The sequence below is a fragment of the Aptenodytes forsteri genome, unplaced genomic scaffold (genome assembly GCF_000699145.1).
Source record: "Aptenodytes forsteri isolate BGI_AS27 unplaced genomic scaffold, ASM69914v1 Scaffold289, whole genome shotgun sequence".
NCBI lineage: Eukaryota > Metazoa > Chordata > Aves > Sphenisciformes > Spheniscidae > Aptenodytes > Aptenodytes forsteri.
The window spans coordinates 2,645,625-2,659,871 of record NW_008795025.1 but is presented as its reverse complement, the minus strand read 5'-3'; the positions used below and the strand labels follow the sequence as shown (position 1 = coordinate 2,659,871).

The window sequence follows — 14,247 nt, the reverse complement described above, 5'->3', positions numbered from 1 at the left end:
GGGAGAAGCAGAAAACCCCTTCAATTCTTCACTGGGTAATGCACAATATAAAGCAGTCTCAAATATGCATCAAGAATTACTAGCTTGTAGCCAAAAGCACTTTACTGGACACCGAGTTGAATCTTAATGGACACTAATCACTGCTAGAAAGTATAGTCCTCTCCATCTCGAAGGCTTCTTTTGGGAATCAGGGATTTCTTTGCGATACACAGGTGCCTGTTAGAAGAGTTTTTGATGAACTCCAGCAGAGTTCAATAGCTCACTTTTCCTCTGTGGCTTTATTATTTCTCTTTTAAGTAAATTATGTCTCCGCTGTGCTGCCGAAACATTTTTGTCTGTTTTGCAGATAAAAATCACGGTTATAATTCTTTCCTCCCCTTGTGCTATGAAAGAGTGATCACTTACAAAGAGGGGCAGCAGGTTAGCAAAATATCCAGTACACGCTTGAATAAGTCTAATTTAATACCTAAGCCACCTCATATATTATGAACCTTTTTATTTATGCATTGATAAAAAGTAGTTCACCCACAGGAGGTGTGTCACCGCCCCAGTGAAGTGTAAATATCACAAGATGGCACAGGAAATACCGAAAACTCCGCTTCTTTTATTTATTTTTTAAAAACTCCACTTGTCTACTTCCCAGAGGTATCATGGAGATTAATTAGCAAATGTTCATAGACTATTTAAGATGTAAGAATATTACTGCCTGATGGAAAACAAATCTCCTGAGGTCTTGCATGGAAAAACCCAATATATAACTGACAATGGATTTCTTGCCCCATTATAGCTTTCTTAGCAAGTTCTGCCATCCTCAACCAGAACTAATTATAAGGAAGAAAATCCCCCATAACTTTGGATCCTAGGGCAGCAATGACAAAAAGTTCTCCAGCACTTTTTATGCAGACATATGAAAACCTTTCACTGAATACCTTCAGAGACATTTCAGCACGGGCAGCTCACACGCACAGATGGAAACCTGCCAAAGGCCACAACAATAATCCATAATGCCAAAACAAAAATACAAGGATTCACAGGTTTTCAGCATTCTAGAGATAAGATACAGGGCAGCTCACCAATTATTGTAGTATAATATCAGCCAACCCTGCTTGTCCATATTCGCTTGTTATGAGAACGTCCAACATACCATGACACGGAGAAAGTACGCTGAGAAAAGGGGGAGGAGGTATGAGGAGAAAAGACTGGTTCAAACCTCCTAGAAACAACACAAAACCAAGGGAAAGAAAAAAAGCAGAAGTGACAGTCCCAACCTTCATTAAAATAAAAAAATGTGATGGTTTTACTACTCAGCATAGTGCACTTATTTAAAACAAATCTATTTCTTTGAAGTTCCTGGAAGCATGACTTGAATGGTCCTCCAGAAGGATTCCACGTTTTTCCCACTGTTTGTACAGGCTTATGCATCAAACATTGTGTGTGTATTTTTCTTGTTTTGAAGTTTGAACTATAAAAAGATTACAGAAACACACGAATGCTACAGAAGTGGATGAACTTGTAACACAATGTATGCATAGCTAGCATGAGATAGGGAACTTAAGGCTGTGCCTAAGACAGAAAAATGTGCAACCCTAATGAAATAGTTTTCAAAAGCGAGGCATGAGCCCTAACTGCACACACACAGACATACCAGAAGTAGTTCAAGTAACAGTAGAATGTAAGAATGTGAGAGCACAGACTTCAGCGGTGGCAGAAGTGGGTAGTAACACAAGCTCTTCTGAAAATCTTGCACAGCCCTTGTTCAAATCTCTGCTGTCTTGGCTCCACTCTTACTGTAAGTGCACTGGCTAGATCAAAGCTGACACAGAGAGCAGCTTCATATTACACCCAAGCCACTATAACTCCAGGCTGCTACTAGGGGTGAGCGCAGAAGTGGAAAAAATTTCTCTCTCCTAGTGTCCTTAAGCTCCCACCATCTCCTTTGTGTTGGAGCCACCACATGGCTGCAGGGTTATTTGGAACATCTACCAGATCAGATTCAAAGCTAACCCATCAACACAACATGTATGTGAACATGATTTCACTGTGTGAAGTCATTCACCTGGCAAGCATGCAATAGAACTGGCACCAAGGAGGGTGGTAAAGCAGGGAGACAAGAGTGTGCACACCCCTGCACAGTGGAGAGAACTTTAAATATTTAATTTCATACAAACTTCAAACTAGATGCACTTACTCCAATTTCATAAATATTTGCATTGTCGAGTATCAATTTATGCTAAAGCAATAAACTGATCAGCAACTAATTCCGTAACGAATACCGAAGTCTGAACCAGATTTAATTATATCAACATTTTTAAATTTAGTTCAACAGTTCAAATTAACTCTAGACAAGACTTAAGATAAGGAAATTCAGGCTGTAGGAAGGAAGGTTAATTTTCCATTAAGTGTTAAACTGGTTGTTATTGAAGGAAAAAGGCAAGTATACATGGTTGGGTGAAGTGTAATTACTTTTTGCCACAAGATCAAACAACTATAAAAGAGAACCTACAAAATTGAACCATCTACAGTAAGTTCATGCATTATTCAAGGTAGATTTCTCTAAAGAATTTAATACATAACTTTTTATTGTTGTTGTTGAGAAAACTAAGGAAAATGATAGCTTTCTTCATAATAAACTGAGGTTTGGTTAGAACACAGTCAACAAATCTGCCTCAGATGGTCCAAGAGCTACCAGTTCTTAGCAATTACCACATTGCACAATATGCTCTACCGGCTCACATAAAATTTTTAAATCTCTAAAGCGATTTTTTTGTGTGTGCTGGAAGTAGTGGGCAGGGATGTAATAATACATTTTTTCCAAGGGGAAAAAAACCCTAATGGATTATATGTCAATACTAGAAAGTTAAGATTATGTTTTCATACCCCTGTTAATCTCTGCTCTAAAAAGGTTTAAGATCTAAACAGATAAAATTTGCTTCATGATGAAACTTGGCTTTCAGCACAGATGATCTGTGTCCAAGGGAATAAAGTTTCAGCAGCATTCAGAACAAAAGAAAATCCTTTGGCTTCGCTTATGTTATAGAAGAAGATAGCAGCTTGGCAATTTTCTGTATACAAATAACTCCAATTGCCCAGGGGGAATGTCACTGAGATCCAGCCATCCTGTTTGTTACATCTAGCCTCCCTGGAGTCAGTTTTAATTTCAAGCAGAGTTGTCTAAATTCTTCACCCTTCCAAGGCAAGCAAATTGCACTGTACATAGTCCAAATTTCAGTTTACTTCAGGACTTTTCTCAAAGTCTCCTAACCTCTTCTGTGGATGCAGAAGATAGCAGGACACTTTTCACACAGTAGGTGTTTCCCTGTGTAGCCCGTTGGTTCTTTAATGATGCCAAAAAGCAGCTCTATTTCACAGGAGATTTTTAAAAATGCAACTCACAGTTTGCATGTATTTGCATTTTGGGATAGAAAATGATGGGTAAACAATTTCATCTAAAGACAGTTAAAGTTTTAGAATTTCAACTGATCTTGGCATAGCTACAATCCCTACTAATGATACCCAACAGTCACAGCACTAAGAGTCCGTGACCCAATGCACTAGATTATGCTTTGCCTGCTTCACTAAGTCTTTAGTAAACACTCATTTGTGCTATTACGCGAGCCAAAGGCTTCAGATCTCAGCTCACAAAAGGCTCCCCAGGCATGGGTTCTGGCAACTCTGTCAGGTCAGGGCTGAAGTGCAGTGAAGAACAGAGCTGTGCGGCTAAACGTGCACAGTACCCACCTGCAGCCTATAGAAACACAGCCAGTTCTTTGGCCACCACCGAGCAGCGTCAAACCACGCAAGTGCAGAACAGTGCTTTCTGCTCTGCTCTGATCTCATTAGAGTATCACCTTTCAGCTGTTGGGGACCTTTCAATTTAGATTTTTGGTATGAAGCACTTACAGGTCAAAGGAAAAAAATCCCCAAACCACTCATTGGGAGTTGCTAAATTAAACGATAAAGGCAACAGACAGTAATGTATCTGATCCTTTAGACTCCTGGGTCTGCAGAGAGGAGGATGTGAATCTCTCTCACATGTACATTGTGCATATATATACAAACACGCTTGTGCAAGCCCAAATCAGGCAAACCCAAAGAGCTGCAAACAAGTCAAGTCAGCACATCTGAATCCATCTTCCTGCCAGAGATACTGCTATACAACACACCCCTCAATTTGAGGGCTAAACCCAAAGCCCTATTTTGCATCCCTGCCACGCATAATAGTTGACAGGAGATGGATATTTTACACATAGCAACACGGTGAAAACGCAGACAGTGCTACTGGGAAAATTATTTCATCAAGACACATTACAAATCCCTACAGCTGAGATACAGGGAGCTGTAAACTGCATTTTTTGTCCTCACTTTCTAACAGATATTCTTTGTAGGCAAAGTTGAGTGGTGGAAGGTGAAGGGACAGCCCTCTTTTCAGCACACAGTTTTGTTAGAAGTTACAGGAAGTCCATTATTTAAAATTCCTGCATCTTTCCTAAGTAAATCTTTATTGAATATGTAAAGATTGGTGCATTGCAGATTCTTTCATTGACCAGGTCACAAACAATCTCTCTTCTTCCAAAACAGACTGTCTCCCTCTCCCCCTCCCCCTCTAAAGTAGTAACCCATTTCAGGTATTCATCCTAAACCTTAGCGCACAAGGATCGTGATTATGTGGTGAGCACAGAGTATATCTATTTATTCTTTCATCACAAAGTACTCATTCCAACTGGAATATACACAAAGCAAGGCTCAGCTTTGATTGCTGTTTCTAAGACAAGGTTGTTTGCAACTAAAACAGTTATTGAAATAACCCTAGAAATCTTTTTCACTAATGTCTGTTCTCTCCTGCCAAGTTTTTACCTGAAGGAAGAGCACAGGCTGTCTATTTTCTTGGTGCAATCATCCCTACGTAGGAGGGCTCAGCAGCAGCTTGCAGGAACTGTTGCAAGAGGTACATACCAGGCAGCAATGAAACCAGACGTCACTTAACTAATCTTCTGTTGCTCACTCCATTTCCAAGCCTCTGGACATAACCTTTTAAAACAGTGCAGAGGCCGGATTTCTGCACAGCTAACTGGTCACCTGATAGCAATGCAGTAAGGATCTGGCACCAAAACAGATTGGTGCTTCATTTTTATCACTTCTTCCCTTGTTTGCGTGATCAGAGAATTTTCTGAATTCAGTGGAATTTTTATTGAAAAAATGAGCTTGAGGGAATGCAAAGGGGGTGATCACTAAAGTGAAAATTTATCAACTGTGCAACTAAGCCAGAGGATCAGGAAGTTAAAAGTAGTGTTTGAAGCTCAAAATTCCATCTTCACCAAACTTCAGAATTGTACATGTAGTTCACCACAGTACAGAAGGTATATTTTGTTTATTAGCTCTAAAGTATACTCCTGAAGTTAGGGATCTAAAATAAATTTTAGCAGCCTCAGTCTTTCTGAAAAAGGTAGCCATAGCTGCAGTTGCTTTGAAATTCAGTCCTCTCACTTATGTGCTTAACTTGAAGAAATTCAGGTTTGAAAAAAATCCAACTTGGGTGATTTACCACCAAGCTAGAATTCCAGATTAGGTGCCCACTATGTAACAGTTGTGTGATCAGGAAAGTAAGGGTGCCTAGTTTCCTATCTATTTGCATTTTAGTGCTGATCTCCTAACGAGCACACATTGCAATACTGTTTTCATCAGAAATGTCGAGTCTCCTTCCCATATGATCACTAGGCCATGTATTTTTTATGAAAGTTGTAGGAACTTAGTACCTCTGAGACCTTTCTCTCTCTCTCAAATTCAGTATTTGTTGGCCGGGAGACAAAAATTATTGGAGAAAGGAGGGGGACACACAGATACAGCATCAGTTTTACTTCATTCAAAAAAAACAGGCTGAAAACAATCAGAAAAGCTTCTGCACAAGACAAGTTACAGTTGCTTTATGACAACAGGCAGATACACACATGCTAGGAAAAGAAAGTCAAAAAGGGATAGAAAGTAAAACAGAAAACCAGTGAAACACTGGTTGTAAGGAACCCCTGGAGGTTATCTAGTCCTATTTTCCACCCGGAGCAGAGCCTTGCCAACACCTGATAAAGTCAGCTGTGGCTTTGTCTAGCTAAGCCATGAAAGCCTTGAAGCATGAAGTTTCTACAACCTTGCTGGGCAACCTGTTTTAGTGCTGCACTACCCTCCTGGTGCCAAACTTTCTCTTAATCTCTCAATCTGAATCTCCCAAACTGCAACTTGTGGCCATTCCCCCTTGTTTTATCATCTACAGCTATTGAGAAGGGTTTGGCTCCATTACCGCTAACTCTCTTTCAAGTAGCCATAGACTATCAGATCAACCCCTTAGCCTATTTTTTGCCAGCCTAAACAAGCCCAGCTCGCTCAGCCTCTTTTCATGGGTCACATACTCCTGAACAAAATGACCTTGGCAGATCTCTGCTGGACCGTCTCCAGGATTCTTAACATCCTTCTTCAAGTGGCGAGCCCAACACTGGTCCCAGTATTCCCAGTATGTCAGCAGCGCTGAGTACAGGGCACCATCAGCATAACTGCTGTTCCATTGCCATGTTAGTGGTCACAAAGGCAATTTTTAGAGACACTCGGAGAACGACAGCCCATCAGGGCATGGCAGATTCCTCCCAAGGAGGAAGAACAGATGATAACAGTACAGTTGCGTGGATGCAACTGTACCAAAGGACAGGAGAAGAGCTGCAGAGCTGAGATGGGAGTCAGCAGCTGAGTAACAGCTATTAATACTCTACAGAGAGGGCTAAGGCACTGAAGGCCAGTTGGTTCTCTGATGAAGATGACTCCAGCACAAAAGTTTGGAAGATGAGCTAGAGAGTTATGCAAGGGTGAATAGATATTGACATGCAGTAGACACTGTATATGCAGAGCTGACTGTGTAGAAGCTCCCAAAAGATGTAAGGCTTGCTTACCCAGATTGTCCTCAATCTTGGTGGCTATTCTCTCTCCAGCCAAGAAACTGGACTTTTTTTTTTTGGGGGGGGGGAGCAAAGGAGGAAAAAAAAAAAAGGAAAAAAAAAGAAAAGAAAAGAAAAAAAAGCAGCTGCTTTAATTGTGTGGTTCCAGACACTTTTGTCAGCAACAAAGATAGTTTAAGGAGTCCCTGCCTCTTCTCACCTTTGGCTGCTTGTTTGTATTGCAGAACCATTCCACCAGAGCTCCTCATCTACATGCCATGTTAACATTGTTTAGAACAATTATATCAGTGAAGGCAACAACCAGCAAGCACGCTAGCATTTAGTGTGGGTAGAGGGTACAAACTATGTTTTCCCATTGATTAGACCAAGTGACTGGATACAAAACAAAATTTCTCAATGCTAGTGACTCAAGGTCAGGAGAAAATGAAAATTTGCAAAGAACATCTTCACCTCTGACCCACTTTCAGCAATCTTTTCTCAAGAGCCTTCATATTCAGCAGTCATGGATGCGACTGAGAAAAAACAGGGTTAACTTCTTTCAACAAGTGAAACAGTCTTCATTTTCTTCTCAGATGACTTCACGTCCAAATATAAAAAGAAAATCTATTTGCATCAACACTAGCCTTTCTAAGCATCAGAGAATCTCAAAAAAACTCTCACCCTGATGATGCTCTTACTAATAATTTAAAAACAAATTAAAACAAAACAAAACACAAAACCAAAACCATTTCTTCACTTTCAATCCCTCCTGATATTTTCACATATGCATGCAAAAAAATCTCTTATTAATGCCACAAAGATGCACCCAGATGCCAGAATCAAAACTTTCACTACGTATTCTCCTTAACAACACTCATTTATGTGAGCAGGTGGTGAGAAGGAAGCAGAGTAAGAGAGAAGAGGATTATTTTGGGAAAGGAAGCAATAACTGTTACTAGTCTGTCAAATAGTATGAATGGTGGAAATCTGAATCATGCTTTTACTGTATGAATGGTTAATTCCAATATGCTATTATAAACACTGATGCTTTACAAAGGATGTAATCTCCCTAACAGGAAAAAATACACCTGTTAGAAAAAGAGCAGGATCTCAAGCAGAAACGGAGGCAATTCAAGCTGGTCCATCTCTGTGTTTTCTTCATCTTACCTCTTCCTGTAACATTTAGGTGCTGGTCTCCAGGGCCTATATCACACTTCATAACAGAATTAGCCCATTGAAAGTAATGCTTGAAAGAAGGAGGAAAGAGGCTGTTAAGCTAGAGTTCGGGAGAAATTACAGCTACGTTTTTAGCTTCCCTGAATGGAAGCACCTCTGAATAAGTGCTGCCAAGATGAAATCCTAGTAAGTAAATGACATATTTAAAGTGTGCCTATTCACTCACAGAGAGGTATTACTACAATGATACAGATTATGTGCCAAGGAAATTTCATGGCATATATTTAACGGATGGCTTGCTGACACAACTCTGTGTACAGTGTACCTTCCAGATAGGAATTAAGAATTTCAACATTAGAAACAACCTCCCCACTGTCTGCAAGCAGAGGGCAAGCTCCTAAGCTAGCAGTAGATGGTGACTGTCCTCTGGAGTTACAGTTTTTAAATGATCTTATTAGTTTTCACTGTTTAAACAAGTCACTTTCTATCTTGCGTTTTATCTTTGTGTCCGCCCCTCCGGCTCTCATTTGAGGGTGACTACAGTGGTTTCTGCCTGCACAGAAGGGATGGCTCAGCTGCTCTTCTAGCAGCTGCTGAACCATCACAAATTACAGCTTACTGTACTGAAGTATGTGGAAATTGGTGTCTATCTTAGTACATGGGACTGTAAACCACAGTGGTTCAGCAGCTGCCTCATGAACAGCTGAGCCAACCCTGCAGCAAGGGTAAAAATGAAAGAGACAGCAAGAATGACTACAACAGCCCTTGGGTAAAGCACACTAGACTTAATGTTGACCTTTGGTGAGTTACACATCTCTTGCTTCAACTTCTCAGCTGTAACGTGGGTAGTTTCTCTCCCACACGCTTCCTAGGAATGGTGCTACAAGGATGTGTGCGCAATGCTATAAAAAATGCCACAAAAATTTGCAGAATGGGTACTACTGCTGATTATGCAGAGCCCCTGAAGAACATGCACTGTTCCAGTTGCTCCATTAACAAAAAGATTGATCTCATACGATACTCTTGACATTTCATACAAGGTCTAACTGTAGTGCTACAGATGAAAGAGTTCCGTCACCTGATTCCCCCCCCCCCTTTTTTTTTATTAAATAAATCAATAAATCACAAGAGATGTATGGCAACCTTAGTTAGGGAAAACAGCAAATGCCGTTGCTATGCCTTAACCTCTGCACTAGAGCCAATCCTAAGGAGCTCATCTGCAAGTAGTAATTTCAGATATCATCATAAGATGCAACGTCTGCTATTGCCATGTTATGCACGTGATTCCCTAGGACAAGCTAGATATTCTTATCAGCTCTGCATAGCAATTTCTCTAGTAGATATTTTAGCTGCCTCTACTGCACTTTTCAGCTTTTGGTGTCCATTACAAAGCTATTTTAGTCCAGTTGTTATCTGTACTGCTGGTGATACATTCTGGCTGCCACCATCAGTTTCTTTCTCTTTATAAAGATGTTCAATGGTTTCCTTCACTGGTTTGTCCTCTGGCTCAACATCTTGACACAAAGCTATTCCCACTGCTATCAACCCACTTTTTTCCATTAGCAGGAATTCTGTAATCACGATAAGAGACATTTCTAACCAGGATGTGAAAACAAGGGAACTACCTAAAGCGCTGCAATCAGAGGTTATATATAACCTTCCGTCCCACTTACCCTCATCCCTCCTCACAGTATGGACATTGCTCAATTTTTCTCCAGCTCATGCCTTTCTTCTTCCCCTCCCACTGCATGCCCACTTCCTTTAGCTACACACTTTGTGACGTCTATATTCACTACAGTTGCAGCTCTCATACGGCGAAGACCATTTGGATATGAGTTTCTCTTGTACTTTTAATATATTCTTGTCAGGTGTACATCAAGTAGCACACTACAAGATGCCACATGCATCTAAAATTGTAGCAAAATACATAGTAATGCATATATCCAAATAACAGTAATCTATTCTGTGTGGCAATTCAAAGAAAATGAAGAAGGTTACAAGGTTTACAATGTAAATTAAAAAACGTAACACTGGGATTTCCAGCTATTCAGGTGCTTAGTGAAGTCTAGAAATTCTTCTACTCATTTTTTGTACATGGTATAGAAAAAGAAGGCATTTAAATCTTAGATTTTAAAGGTCTTTCTAGCTTGCAAAGCTGCAAATAATATTCATTGCCTAGCGCAGACTGGCTGCAATATGATTCTTCATTCATCTCACTAGCCACACACCTGGAGTAAGTACTTTGCCTATAACACTGTGTAAACCCGTTTAATACTGGTTTTAGTTCCAAACAAGAATGAATATTTCTTCATCTGGCAAAACAAGATGATCATTTAGAGCTGTGTTTGAAATGCCACAAATAAATCCAATAGGGGTTCTGTTTATGTCACTCATCCCCAAGTATTTTGCAGTTTTCCCTCCTAAATCTCCAACCTGCCCTGTTTCTTTTCAGACTTCTAGTCCAGGAATCGAACAAATCCAAATAAAAAGAACCCTATCTGCCTTCCTCAAATAAGGAAGAGTTAAGTAGTGCTATTGGCAAATACAAATAAATAAGTACTGCAGTTCAATGCGTTAGTTAACTATCTAGAAGAGTGGGATTTTAATGACTTGTGTGCAATATACTCGGAGAATAAAATTCTTTGGCATAAAAAACAGCTGAGCCTGCAAAATGAAAAATACCTTACCTGCTCTTCACCTTTGATAACGATGTTATCAAGGCTGCTTTACTGTTTAGAGATGCATGTTACTTTTTTTCCTCATAGCTCACTCTCTCCCAGGATTGGTATTTTTTACAGCTGAACTAAGGAAGAATTGCTCCTAGATCCTATCAGCTTATGCCAAGGAAAGCTTTTTGCATAGGTTGGGAATAGAAAGAAGAGTTCACTTGTGTGTGGTTGCCGCCTCCCTTCACTCTTCCCTTCTTCTGGAAAGAGTTGGAAAGATGTTCTTTATACAACCACAGGTGGGGTGGAATAAAGAGGGAGAACTGGGCCAAATCCGGACTTGGGGAACTACTGCAACAGAGCTTTTGTCTATCATTTTTAATACCTGCCCCTTCTTTTGCTTTCCCTAGATTTCAACATGTATGATTATAGCCAACAGCAGCAGCCAGTTGGCTGGTTCTTTTAGGAACTGCACCCTGAACAGGCATGAGGTAAGTCATAGAAAAACCTGTTATCCAGTACTTGTTATGAAAATATGAAGCAAAGGAAATTCCAGAGAGACTCACAGTGAGGTAAAACATAACCACGTAAGTTCTAAAAACCAGCAGGAACCACTTACAGCTATCTGCAAAAGCTGCATTCGTATTGACCTGTGTTCAGCAGCTCTCAGTTGTAAATCCCAGGGCTGTCTAGTAATCTTACAAACACAGCCACAAACCTTCCCATGTGCAGCAACAGCCCAGCTTCTCTGGGACCCCATAACCACCTCGCTGATGTTGGATAAATCCTGGTGTTTGAAAGTCATTTTGCTGGCAGGCATTTACAAACAACACCATGGTCGCATGACCTCCACCACGGCCTAGCTGCGACACTACCCACCTCAGCAGGCTCCTTTGCAAGGATGCTGCCTCGGAAGCAGTGCCCTCTGATACAGCTTGCAGCTGTAAATTAAAATCAATTTGTTGCGGCCAAAGTTTCGACTTACCTAGTTTGGTGGCCCCCTCTGGTGGGTAGTCGGGGAATTGGCCCTCGGAGGGGACGCTCACTGTCCGGCGCAGGCAGCGCCCTTTGGTAGCATCCGCCTGCGGCTCCTGGACCCCATCGATAGGCACCTGCATAAAAAGGATGCCGACAGCTGTTAATTTGCCACTGGGCCACGTTGTTAATATGCCATCTTGATAAGAACTTAATTTTCTACTCATCTGGTAATAACTTTCAGTTGCAGTTTGGCATGCCCGGCCTTACCATGAAATACCCGAGGCTTACCGGGAAAGCACTGCAGCAGTGAGGAGCGTTAGTGCACGCAGACAGGTGCGCAGCCCAGAGAGGGCTGCATGCAGGTGTGCAGCAACCTGCGCTCCAGAGCTTAATTTGCCACTGGGCCACGTTGTTAATATGCCATCTTGATAAGAACTTAATTTTCTACTCATCTGGTAATAACTTTCAGTTGCAGTTTGGCATGCCCGGCCTTACCATGAAATACCCGAGGCTTACCGGGAAAGCACTGCAGCAGTGAGGAGCGTTAGTGCACGCAGACAGGTGCGCAGCCCAGAGAGGGCTGCATGCAGGTGTGCAGCAACCTGCGCTCCAGAGCTATCAAGTCACAACACAGCCGACCCATCTAACAAGGCAGTCCTGCCTTTCGAAACTGGTTCTCCAATGCCGGACCCATTGCCACCCAGCCTTGCCCGCTTCCACGCTGGGAGAGTCAGGCAGAGGCGGCTGGTCAGATGGCTACATGCGAAACTTTGAGATTACAAAAGCATTTTTGCAGTCTCAGCACATATTCAGTGATCAGTTACAGCATGTCAGAGAAAAACTGGCATTTGGCTGGTTGTACTGGGCACACGGAGAAAGGGGATACCTTCTATGATTAACTCAAACTCATCCTAAAAGTGGGACCTTAGAAGGCTCTAAGAAAGGCTTAGGGTCCTCACTATTTCATAGTAATAAAATTCCATATGCTAATTCTCTTTAAAAGTACCGAATGTATAAAGATCTTGTTTCTCTTCTCAAATTTTGGCAGAACTTGACCCCTCAGAGTTTGCTCCCCCCTAACCTTACCTTTAAACACCTGCCTGGATGACTACATTTTGCTAGAGAGGTGCTTATGCTGGAAAAAGGTGGTAAATTGTACTACCTATCACTACAGCTGCAGGGCATTTAGACAACAGCCAAGAGCTCTAAAAGAGCCTAAGTGATACAGTCTTTTTGTCCAACACCACGTATATCTGGGAACAAGAAATGAGCCTGATGTACTCCTAATCCAATCCCCAAAAGACGTACAAAGGGATTTGGAGGATAAGGAAGAGAACCTAACTGCTTTATGAATTTATACGCACACCTTTGTGCATCCTGATTTTGTTTACATGATCAGCACGGGTTAATTCAAGCATCAGTTACTTTGCATATAGAAAAGCAGACAAAAACTTCAGACAGCTACCTGCTCACCAGAGGTGCAATCCAGATTGCCCCAGCCTGCAGAAGGCATCCTTCCAGCAGAAGGAAGACATTGCTTCCAGCAGGAGGAAAACATCCTTCACGCTACCCTTCTGAAGAACATACACATTGTTCTGAAGAGGTTCAAAAGACAAAAAGACAGCAAAGATCCTTCAAGCTGGTGAAAGGCTGGTCACCAAAGATAGAGACTGCATGGGAAAAACGTATCTCCAAACCTGAGCTAAACAGGGTCTTGGCCCATGGGAACCATTGTTTCCTCAATTGAGTCACTACCGAGGGGCGGGGCACCTGGGGCCAGTACTGCCTTATACAGTATTTCTGGACCCCATGTGCACCAAGGAACTGGTACAGAGCGGGGCCAGAGGTGGGATGTGATGGTCGATTAACAAGTCCAGATAGTGCTTCCATGTCTCAACAAGAGGACACCCCAATCAGGGAATTGGGAATTCGCTGAGCCCGCTGGCTGGTCCGAGTTGCTCATCTGAGGAAGCCATGCCCTGCTCTCTGCTGGCCTGCTTGATAATCATGCTTATGACCATGGTTTTGTAGGTCTTTGCATGCTCGGATATTAAGTTTAGCTCAGTATTGGTGAATTACTGGATTTGCTGTCATTTTGACCTGGATAATTGTGCTACTGAGTTACTGCATTTCTTCTTGTAACAACCCAGATAATTGTACTCCTGATCCGTATTTGTAACCGCAACATTATTTAGAGATAAATCGTTTATCCCTAAAGCTGTCGGTCTGGTGTCTGTTACCATATCTGGAACCTCTAACTTGGTGGGGCTGTCTTAAGACCTTATATTCAACAGTTGGAAGAAACCCCAGGGATGAGGGAGAGATGCAGCATCCAGGTGCTGGAGGCAGGCACAACCCCTCAGTGCCCAAAACATCTCAGCGCACTTTGATGAGGACATTGGCTTCAACAGTACAACTGCAATACATGCAATATGGCAATTTATTTTCATATAGCTACGTAAAAGACAGCTTGCAGCTAAAGGAATAGAAGCCCCTGTCATACTTCCTGTGCT

The 14,247-nt window shown here is 41.7% G+C and overlaps 1 protein-coding gene across 1 annotated transcript in view; it reads right to left on the bottom strand.

The window, feature by feature from the left end:
• RASAL2 (RAS protein activator like 2) overlaps window positions 1–14,247 on the bottom strand; it is a 153,311-nt gene that overhangs the window by 84,773 nt on the left and 54,291 nt on the right. Inside the window, exon 3 of the mRNA XM_009275864.2 lies at window positions 11,742–11,868. Coding sequence (XP_009274139.1) covers window positions 11,742–11,868 — 127 coding nt within the window. The remainder of the gene's footprint in view (window positions 1–11,741; window positions 11,869–14,247) is intronic.